This window comes from Chiloscyllium plagiosum, chromosome 13 (assembly GCF_004010195.1).
Source record: "Chiloscyllium plagiosum isolate BGI_BamShark_2017 chromosome 13, ASM401019v2, whole genome shotgun sequence".
In the NCBI taxonomy this organism is placed as follows: Eukaryota; Metazoa; Chordata; class Chondrichthyes; order Orectolobiformes; family Hemiscylliidae; genus Chiloscyllium; species Chiloscyllium plagiosum.
This window is the reverse complement of record NC_057722.1, coordinates 10,360,784-10,372,697: the sequence shown is the minus strand read 5'-3', so window position 1 is coordinate 10,372,697 and position 11,914 is coordinate 10,360,784. Positions and strand designations below refer to the sequence as shown.

General features: G+C 41.6%; 1 protein-coding gene across 1 annotated transcript in view; it reads right to left on the bottom strand.

Annotated features, from left to right (window-relative positions):
• Positions 1-8,143: 8,143 nt before the first annotated feature.
• The window catches only part of kif1aa (kinesin family member 1Aa), a 320,981-nt gene continuing 317,210 nt past the window's right edge, over positions 8,144-11,914 (bottom strand). The window contains exon 51 of the mRNA XM_043702906.1: positions 8,144-11,892. Coding sequence (XP_043558841.1) covers positions 11,850-11,892 — 43 coding nt within the window. The 3' untranslated portion in view covers positions 8,144-11,849. The remainder of the gene's footprint in view (positions 11,893-11,914) is intronic.

Below are 11,914 nucleotides of genomic sequence, written 5' to 3'. Positions count from 1 at the left end.
CTTGAAGAAGTTTTCCTCCTCTCTCTACAAGAATCTCAGGGAGTCTCTCTCTCACTGCAACTCCCAGGTCATTTCCTCAGCCCTGAAGCTCTTATCACCTTCATCTCCTTCCCCACTGACCTATTGTACTCTATGCTACTCTCTCCCCACCCCCACCCTCCTCTAGCTTATCTCTCCATGCTTCAGGCTCTCTGCCTTTATTCCTGATGAAGGGCTTTTGCCCGAAACGTCAATTTTGCCTGTCCTCGGATGCTGCCTGAATTGCTGTGCTCTTCCAGCACCACTAATCCAGAATCTGGTTTCCAGCATCTGCAGTCATTGTTTTTACCCTGTATTGAAATCCATCTGCCCCAGCTTTACTCATTCACCCTAATCTATCAATATGCTGTTATAATTTTATGCTGGCATCAACACTGTCCACAATTCTGCCTAATTTTATGAGGTCAGCAAATTAGGATAGTTGACTTTTTACTCCATAATCCAAGTCATTAATGGATATTGTGAATATTTGAGATCCTAATGCAGGTCCCTGCGGGACACCACTAAGGATGTCCTTCCAATTTGAGTACTTACCCATTCTTCCAATTCTTTTCATTTCTGCCAATTTCCTATCCAATAATTTGCCCTCAGTTTTTGTGGCCTTTCATCTTAGCTAACAGCCTCCTGTATGGCACTGTATCAGCAGCCTTTTGGAAGTCCATATAAACAATATTCATCGACCTACTTCAATCCACCACCTTTCCCACCTCTTCAAAAAACTATGTGATGACCTATGCTTCATGAATCTATGCTGACTCTCCCTGATTAATAGATTATTTTGAGGTGATCAGTTACCCGATCCTTATTTATAATCTCCAACAATTTCCCCACCACTGATGTTGGGCTAACTGGTCTTTAATTCCCTGGTTTCCCTCTGTCACACTTGTTAACAAGCAGGGTGAAATGGGAAATTTCCAATCCAGAGACACAATTCCTGAATCCATGGAAATCTGAAAGATTATGGTTAGAGCATTAACAATATGCTCTCTTACTGCCATTAACATCGTGAATGGAAACCTTCAGGTCCTGGGGATTTGTCACTCTTCAGTTCTATTAATTTCCCCACTGTTGATGATTTACTTAAATTAATTTGATTTAAACCCTGTCCCTGATACTCTACTAATGTCTTTGGGACTTCTGGCACGCTAGCCTCCTCTTCTGCTGTAAATGCTGAAGCAAAGTAATTGTTCAGCATGTCATGCCAGTTGCGATTGTCATTGATAATATCCCCAATCTCAGCATTCAGTGGACCAATAGTACTCTTAACCAGCCATTTTCTCATTTTCCCTTTATATAACAATAATATCTCTTATTGTCTTTTATCCCACTTCCAAGTTTCATTTCATAATCCTTTTTAGCCGCTCTTGTAAGCCACTTTATGTCCCTTTGTTGGTCTTTGGATTTGTCCCATCCTGTGGGATCAGTACTATTCTTTTTATTTTTATAAGCCCTCTCTTTTAATTTTATGCTGTCCCTGACCTCCTTAGATGTCCATAGCTTTTATTTTTGTGAGGCAGAGTTGTTCCTTCTTATATATACAAACAAATTCTGCACAGCATTAAATGATTAGATTCCCTACTGTGTGGAAACAGGCCCTTTGACCCAACAAGTCCACACCGGCTCTCGGAAGAGTAACCCACCCAGACCCATTTCCCTCTGACTAATGTACCGAACACTATGGGCAATTTAGCATGGCCAATTCATCTGACCTGCACTACTTTAGACTGTGGGAGGAAACCCGAGCACCCAGAGGAAATCCACACAGACATAGGGAGAATGTGCAAACTCCACACAGACATTCGCCCAAGGCTGGAATTGAACCTGTGTTCATGGTGCTCTGAGGCAGCAGTATTAGCGACTAAGCCACCATGCCACCATGCCACCCAATGTTTCTTTGAACACTCTCTACTGTTCTTCAGTTGGTTTGTCTATAAGCGGAATTTTCCAGCTGACTATGGGCAATTCTGCCTCGTCCTGTTAATGTCTGCCTTACTTAAATTCAAAATTTTAGTATCCGATCTTTGCTTGTCTCTTATAAATGCTATATGAAACTCCATCCTTTTATGATCACTATTTAACAAATGCTCCTGAAGAAGTAGGTCACTAATTAAATCAGACTCATTGCTCATCACTAGATCCAATATTGCTTGCTGCCTTTTTATATCCAAGACATATTGTTGTAGGAAACGATTCTGGAGACCTTAGAAATTCACAACCTTTCTGGGAGGTGTTTCTTTATCTCTCACAATCTATGGAAAGATTAGAATTCCCTCATTAATATTACTCTGCTTTTATTACATAGTTGAAAAGGATGGCGCTGGAAAAGCACTGTGCTTTTCCAGCGCCATCCTTTCAACTCTGACTCTCCAGCATCTGCAGATCCCACTTTCCTGTATTTGCTACATAGTTGCCTAATTTCACCATTTATGCAATCTAGCACTTCTGAGCTATTACCAGGTTGTCTATAGTGAAAACTATTATGGTTTTAGCTCTTCCTCAGCTCCATCCATAAGATCCCTACTGGGTGATTTCTCCTTACACCCTCCTTTACCATAGAAGATGGTAAGACCGTAAGATACAGGAGCAGAATTAGGCCAGTCAGCCCTTCATGTCTGCTCCACCTTTCGATCATGGCTGATATGTTTCACAACCCCATTCTCCTGCCTTCTCCCCATAACCCTTGATCCCCTTACCAGTCAGAAACATATCCACCTCTACCTTAAAGACACTCGATGACTTGGTCTCCACAGCTCTCTGCAGCAATGAGTTCTGTAGATTGACTCCATCTTTTGGCTGAAGAAATTCTCCCTGATCTCAGTTCAAAAGGGTGTGCCTCGGGTCCTAGTGTCTCCTACTAGTGGAAACATCCTCTCTACGACCACTATATCCAGGCCTCTCAGTATTCTGTCTGTTTCAATGAGATTACCCCGTCATCCTTCTAAAATCCATTGTGTACAAACCCAGAGTTCTGAAGTGCTCCTCATATGATAAGCCCTTCAGCCCTGGAATCATTTTTGTAAACCTCTTCTGGATCCCCTCCAATAGTAGCACATCCTTCCTTACAGATGGGGCCCAAAATTGCTCACAATATTTCAAATGTGCCCTGACCAGACACCTATATACAGTAGTAGTATATTTCTGCTCTTGTATTCTAGCCCTCTTGAAATAAATACTAACATTGCATTTGCCTTCCTAACTTCCAACTGAACCTGAACGTTAGCCTTACAAGAATCCTGAACCAGGAGTCCCAAGTCCCTTCATGGTTCAGATTTCTGAAACTTTTCCCCATTTTGAAAATACTCTATGCCTCACATTTTCCTACATTGTTTTCAATTAGCCTCTCTCAGTCTATCTAAGTCCTTCTACAGCCTCTCCATTCCTCAACATTACCTGTCCCTCCACCTAACATTATATCATCTGTAAACTTAGCAACAGTGCTCTCAGTTCCTTCGTCCAGATCTTTAATATATAATGTTAATAGTTACAGTCCCAACATGGGCCCCTGCAGAACTCAACTAATCACTGGATGCAATCCTGAAAAAGACCCCTTTATTCCTGCTCTTTGCCTTCTGTCAGTCAGTCAATGATTCATATAAATCTCTATCAGGTCATGCCTCAGTTTTCTTTTTTCCTCAATAAAGTATTCCAGTCTCTTCAAACTTTGCAGAATACAGTCGGTACAATATCTCAGTTCTGGTATTGTTCCGTCAAATTTTTATCCATGGCATCAATATATATTTAGGAACATGGATGTCAGAAATGGTCACATTCTTCAAGATGGTTTAATTAAGGTTTTACACAAATTTATCAGAACCTAATAGCTCTTCAATGTTATTCTTCTAGAAGTGAACTCCAAAATCTGCTGCAAAATAAGTACAAATTGCAGAGAGATGCTTGTTCCTTTGGCCTGGCCAAGCCCCTTCTTTGCTGATCTCAGCACCTTGTTGACATCACCCCACCTGTGATCAAGATTTTGAGATTGGGGAATGGACATTGCTGAAGCACAAACTCAGAGAAGGGATATGCACATGGCAGGGATGGAACAGAATTATGCTGAACATGAGGGTTAGCAGAATTCTCTGACAAACCACTTGCCTTTGTAAATTCGGGATCTTACATTGAGTTTCAACCACTTTGCTGCTTGAATTGCAAAAGCATGAAAGAACAACACAAAACACTAAAAGATCAAAAGAACAAACTTTTAGAGGCACACACCAAACAAAATGGGGGAGAAAGGAAATTCTGCAAATTACCTCTTAAATATTGCAAAAGTAATACAATATAACTTTGAAGAAATACAACTCTCAAGGCCCTGCAGTTACCTTTGCAAAGGGTTAATTGTACCAAAACTCTGACCATTTTATTGGCCACCATTCTGATGCTTAGTCACTTCCAATGTTTGGCAAAATGGTTGTTCCTCTTCACTTTCAGCAGAATTAGTGAGGGTAAAGCTCATCACTAGCTCAGGAATTTTTTGATCACATCACAGACCAGGTAGAAAATACTGGGCTAGTCAATTAATGTGTGACGTGGGTTTAAGTCTTATGTCCATAAGCTTCTGTTCCCTCTGTGACTGATCCATGATGTTACTATAGTTGCTTCAAACTCAATAGTGCTTGATGTATCTTTCATGACCATAGACTAGGGTATAAAAGACTGTCATGGAGAGTGGGTTAATCTTCAAGTCAATATCATCTACTTCAATCATGCTGATTTTAAATTCTTCCAGGATATTGTCTTTGCTAATTAATAATTTGGATTAGTTTTCCTCTACAGTTGACATTTTAGAAGATGATCTTTCAATAATCCTACCATTTTCTCTCCATCTTCAACTACTCCACTACTTCAGAGCTTGAGCTCTCCTATGTAGCAAACCTCTCCTATGACACTGCATGGTTAAGGGGTTTGGTATCAATACTCAACTACTAACCCGATCAGGTCTTTAAAACCCACTGGTCAAAATTGACAATTTTATGTAATTGAAGCTAGTTATAAACTTTTGAGAGGAGGCTCTTGTTAACACACTGGTAGTGGCCCTCCCTCTGGGCTAGAAAGCCTAGGCTCAAGTCTCACCTGCTGCAGAGATATGTCATAATATGTCTGAACAGGTTGAAGTTACAGGACAAATGTTACTGCTTAGAAATGTCAAACTTCAGTTCAATTACTGTCTCTTTATCAAAAGTGTAAAATGTACTGATAATTGGATAGATAAAAAAGATGATAATTGCAGGTATTTTATTAATATATGCGTACTGCTTGTAATCTGTATGGTTGCTGTGTAAAACTCAATAAGACACAGAATCTTGGTGCTTGCTTGTCCAGAACTGCATAATTACCACGTTTATTTCTTTATTGACAATGCATTAAAGGGTTCACAAACATCTGAAGACTCTAATTCCAACACCCATGATTCACACTTCAAAAGACTACTGACCAGCTGAGACAGCGTGTACATATAATATACAATGGTCACAGCCATTTAGTATATACAATGTCAGAGGCATTTTTTTTTCAAAATGTACAAAGCTGGGGCTTTGCGGAAAGAACAGGCATAAACTAACTGACAATAGAAGCACAGATGGAGATCAGAGATCCTTCCATTAGTTTGCCATTGTGCGAACATCAGGGTCACAAATCAATCCCAATTGAAATGTCATGTACAAGTTTTTTGACTCCTGTGTCCTGGGATGAGTGTTTGGAAGAGTCTGTGCTCTACTGATCTCTTTTGCGTTTAACAACGACACTGACGGTGACCATCTGTTGGCAAACTGCCCTGAAAAGCTGGAGAAAGTCCTCTTGTGGTGTTTAGGTACAATGACAATATCATCTGTGCAGTATACCGCTGAGATCTATTAGGATAGAAATCTGTAGGGGGTTTGGGGATGTGGTGTTTAAGAGCGAAATAGGTGGCTGCATTCCCACTGCTGCTTAATCACCTCACTCACTGCATCAGTCGATTGCTAGCCATATTGAGCTGTGCATACAAGAGGTTAGGCAAATCATACACTGCAACTGTCCCTCCGCCCCAGTCATTGTGTAACTGCCCAAGACAACTTCTCCCTGCAGTTTTTCTTTCTCTCTCTCCCTGAGATTAAAAGGGAATCACCTGGTTTGAGTGTCACCATCCAATGAGGCCTCAGCCACTGCTCGACAGTAGCAAGTTTGCAAACTGGCATCCAAAACAAAAGCAGCAATCTTGTAAATTGCAACTTACAAGGCAGTCACTCTTTTACGGTAACCATTTCCATTTACAACAGTCACACATCAGTTGGCAGTGGCATGTTACAGGCCAATGAAGTGCAATCTGTGTTAAGCATTGAGGTGCAGTCAGATTGCAGTTCAAGGCTCCCTTTTCCAGCCCAAATCATCAAAATCATTGCCTTTTGAGTCCAAAGATAGAGAAATGGAGTGTAAAAGTTTACTGACGTGACCGAATTCTTCCAACGTGTATTTTCTCCTACCCAATCTTATAGTTGGCACCAGCATCATTTAAGTGGTTATTCAACTGGGGCACGCTGTCTGAAGTGTTCAAATCCCAGAGAGAGAAAAGTTAAAATTGAAGAGATTGGATATGAGTCCAAGGGAAAGTTAACATTCAAAATGTAAGTGATTTGTACAATAATCGTGTCGAAGCGGGCGTTGCTCTCAATGGTAGAAGTAGGAGCAAGAGATAGATTAGATATGTTTAGGGGGAAAGATGCAATGATGTGGTGAAAAAGTAGGAAGATGGTGTGCAGGAAACAGTGAGCTGCACTAAGGGACAGGGCACAGAACTGTGTAGGTTGGATTAATGGATAAATTGAGGATATGAGTAGATTATGTTGAGGGATAAGATAAGAAGGCACTTAGATTTAGGAGGAAGGGATAAGCTGTTGAGCCAGAACACATTTTCTATCTCCTAAGGAAATTCTCAATCCCATAAGGCCTGTTTTGGTTATTGAATATCTGACAGTCAATTTAAGGAAAGGAGTTCAGCCTTTGTTAAATGCTGCTGTTGCTTTGAAATATTATTTTCAAATTACTGTATAGCAACCAGGCATGTTTTTGATAAAGCAACATCATGATGGAAGTAAACTATACCTAATTTGGACAACAAGGTACTTTCCCAGCTCTTCCCCTGGTGAAGAACTGGTCAGCTGAGCAGAAGTGAGAATGTTGTGCTAAAATCACCTTTTATCTTAGTCCCTCTTCCTTGCAAGCCTCCCGTTTTCCCAGTCTGTGCGTGCTCTGTAGGTTGGTTGGCCTAAGGCACGTCCCTGGCTTCCTGTTGCACTGCAGTGGAGGAGACTCTGAAAGACCTTTTGACAGAGTATCTCATCCCTGTCCGGTAGTCAGGCATACACTTGGGCTGGCTGGCCGAAGTTATGTCTGCCACGCAACTCAAACAGCCTTGAAAACTGACTTTGCAGTAATAGTCTCAATTCTGCTCTGGCAAGTGACATTGTCTGATTCAGTCCTCGTGCCACTCATCTTTGACATCATTTTATTGTCAAGGTGGGCAAACAGATATTTATTCTTGTATCAACGTTGGTATGAAAGTTACATATTGTAAAATATGAATCTCCAATCCTTTTGAGGTTTCGGTTCTCCACAATTCAATGGAAGGCAGTGGAATTGGCCAGTTAAGGTGCAGGGATCAGCTGCTACTTATTTGGGACTTGTATGATATTGAACTTTTCACTCTTTCAGGAGATATGATTAGTAAAGTTAGATCACATGGAATCCAGGTGGAACTAGCCATTTGGATACAAAATTGGCTTGAGAGTAGGAAACAGAGGGTGGTGGTAGTGGACAGTTGCTTTTCAGAATGAAGACTTGCGACCCATGGTGTGCCACTGGGATCAATGCTAGGTCCATTGTTTTTCATCAATTATATACATGATTTGGATGTTAATATAGGAGGTGTGGTTAGTAAGTTTGCAGATAATACCAAAACAGGTGGTGTAGTGGACAGTGAAGAATATCATTTCAGAATATAAAGGGTCCTTTGATCAGACTGGCCAGTGAGCCAAGGAGTGGCAGTTTTGAAAAGGACCCGAGGGGTAACTTTTTCACGCAGAGGGTGGTGCATGTGTGGAACAAGCTGCCAGAGGAAGTGGTAGAGGTGGCTACAATTATAACATTTAAAAGGCATCTGGATGGATACATGAATAAGGAGGGTTTAGAGGGATATGGGTCATATGTTGGCAAAAGGGAGTGGGTCAGATTAAGATGTCTGGATGGTGCAGGTGAATTGGAACAAAGGATCTGATTGTGTGCTGTACGACTCTCTGACTCTATGCTACACTTCTAGTATTTCAAATATAAGGAGTCAAATTTGTGAACATAAACCAATTCTTCAGAACACGGGGGTCTTCTACTCCAAGGATTTTCAACAATTCTATCCAAACTACTGTGAATTGGGAAGTAGTCAGGATGGCATACTTATTAGCTGCTGTCATGTGTGTGCAGGCCTCTGGATTGAATGTGCTACAGTGAAGTTCTACTATTATTCCAGATACTCAGTAATTTGTTTTCATACAGACTCCCATACATTCAAGCCAATTGCCCCCCTCTTTAAATCAATGGCCATTATATGGTGCCACCAAGATTGGCCATCTTCCGGCATCTCCTCTGAAGTGATCATTTGTGATGTGTGTCTGTAACTGTAAGCAGAGTATTACAGTGCAGACTTTACAACCAAGCCTACTGCTACTTTCAACTGAGCACTTACATTACCTTTCCATGAGACATCACTAGATGGTGACAAAGAGCAGAAAGATGCAGCAAACTCACTCGACCAATTTCTAAAATGATAATTGATAATTGATTGTTTGAATATAGGAAGCGTAATTCCATCGAGCCTGTTCTGCCAGTCAATTAAATATTGGCTTACCTTAATTCTATTTCCCCAACTGGGTTCCATTATGCTTAATACTCTCATCTAACTAACATTTATCAGTGTCAGTTTTACACTTTCCAATTGACCTACTCCCGATAGTTGTTTTGAAGGCAAGAGAATTCGACATTTCCACTAGCCTTTGTGGACTTCTGCCCCATATCCTTCAACATGCCTCTAGGTAATCCAATTATCCACAGGTTTACAGGCCGGCTGCTCCGAATGGATTTTGCGACTTCACGTTTCTGTGAGGAATGTCGTTCAGTTGCAGCATTATCAGGATATCAGAGTGTGTGAATTTGGCCAAGCCTTCACACATGGAGCCTATATTTGGAAGGTCAACCCATCTGTATTAATTACATTCTGGAGAGCTCTCTGGGATGGTGCACACCCACCGATAAAGGTTCAAAACCAAATGAAAGCCAGACAAAGCTGTGGGGCTGTAAACAACCTCACTGGCAGTGCTAAGGGATTACTGCCACCCAAAGACAGATGTCAAGTTTCTCCAACAAAGACTGCTGCTGAAGTGGTTGTACATCAGGAGAAGGATTCTTCAAATGCAGAAGCAATAAAGGGCGGTGAGAGAAAAGTGATACCTGTGGTAGCCCTGTGGTGGGAGGGAAATGCCAACACGCTCAACTACAGGACAGCCTTCTTGTGCACAGAATACAAGGAAAAGCACTTGACTGAACAAACACACAGTCAGTGAAAAGAACATGGGAAAAGTGCAACAGAGCGCGGTACAGGGCACCTGTTCCAATGTGCATCGCTGCAATGATCAATGCCTTCTCTGAGGTACTGACACTTTAAAGGCTGGAAGGATATAGACCAGGACTTAGATACTTCCAACTCGCAACAGTTCACATTCAAGCTATGAAACATCGTGAAATCCAGTGCATAATGGGCAACCTTAAAGTTACTGTACTCATCAATGTGACAGTTTGTGGTTTTCTACTTAGCAGCAATTGAATGTTCCTGCATTGAACTTGAATTTGACAATGTCGTCTTAATGATTTATAATAGCCAGTAGAATACAACATATACTTATCAATAGAGGGGTGCAACATATATATACAGCAGTGAGCTCTTAAGTTTCAAGAAACAACCAACATAATACAAGGATGCAATGTACATATAGGTGTGATTTATATGCTGCCTTTAGGATATTGCAGGATTCCGAGAAGTAGGTGATATTTTCGTCTCCATCTGGACAGTTTGGGGAGTACATGGAGGACTAGTGGTGACCTTCCCTTTGTATTTGGTTTAAATAAAGCACCATAGGGCTTATGGAGATCCTCATCATTATGAGTCTGTAACCCACATGGCGTTATGTGGGCTGGACAGAATTCTGACCAATGGTCGAAGCCATGACTCCCATACCAACACTGCAAAATCGAAATGTCTGCTCCAGGTTTGAACAGTTAAGGAATGAATGAAAGCCCAGAAGTCCCCAATCTTCTGCCCCGCGCACACATACCCTCCACCACCACCACAGAGCCTTCAAGTCCCCTGTTAGAATACTCAACTTGCTTATAACACTGAGAATGCAACCACTAGCTGTAGATTAATGCTCCGTCAGACATACACAGCTTCTATGTTTCAAAGGTAATACATCCTCTGCAATGCAGCTAACCTTTGTCGACAGATCTGGGACAACAGGAGAGACTGTCCCAAATCAGAACAGGTCCATGAGCTTCTTTGCTACCCAAAAGAAAAGATAGATCAAACAGGGCAGATACTCCAAATCTGAAGGAGTTAGAGAGGTAGCAACACTGGCTTTTAGAAGCAGTTGATGTAAACGATCAAGAAAAAAGTAATCTGTCCATTCTAAGCCTTGGCCCTAGCCCCAACCAGTCAAGGGTCACAATGCTGATGACATTGGCACCAGGCTGGTAATTAGCAGACCTTCAAGTGTCTTGGCATCTCCTGCATCAGCCATGGATTCAGAAATTCAGCGCAGCTCACTTCCAAAGCCAGTACACCTACAAAACATTCTAACTTTCAGGTCCTGTGTCACACTGGTGCTGAGATGTTACACAAAAATCCAAGCAGACGACATAAACATGGGCAAGCAGGTGGACAAGGGCTACCCAACATGTGAGCCTGGGGAGGGGACAAGAACGACTGACCTCAGCAGTAACATTTATTATTCAAGTTTACGAATTCACTATCATTAGAGAGGTGAACATGAAATATATACATTTACCCCTTTACTCCTCCATTGGAACTCCAGACCTAGCGATTCTCATTTAACTTCCTCCTGCCTAAATAGATAACTTGTTCGCTCCCGCAAAAAATAAACTCCTAGTTCTTCTCAGGAACAAATTTCAAACCACTCATGTTGCCTGTTGGGAGGCCAAATTTGCTTTTAAGGGGATAATTCAGTCAGCAAATCAGTGTGGGCTTTGCCAGTGCCAACCTCCTCAAAGAGGAGCTCTCATTCGTTCAGCTACCACCTTCTGTATCCTTTTTAGGAGACATCTCAAAACTCAGGGAAAGGATTAGTGTCGAAATGTGCTGCAACATCCATTTCAGCCTTTCTGCTGGACATGACAGTTAGTGCCACAAAATGTTGCCACACCCTTTCCCCACATCAAGCCTCCAAACACCCCAATCAAAAAAAAATAGAAGGAACACATACAGCATCTAGTGTCCACATCACGGAGCTCGTTCATCAGTGATATCTAATCACTTACTGAAGACACACAGATCATCACACGCACACGTAACACGGCGCTTCCCAGCGCCAGGCGACACAGTTTTTGCTTTCACACAACTATTAATTTTTGTTCCTCAATAAATGACTACATGTAGAGCAGGCATGTTAGATGGCATTCACGTCAATGCTGGAAGGACTGGGTTGATTATGTACAAGAGTCCAGTATGATGTCACTGGATTGGAGTGGAATTTTATTTGCATCAAGGATTTATATCAGATCCTCATCTGACTGCTCCTCCTTCTAGACAGCTTTGATCTGCAGGAAAAAGTGAAACAGC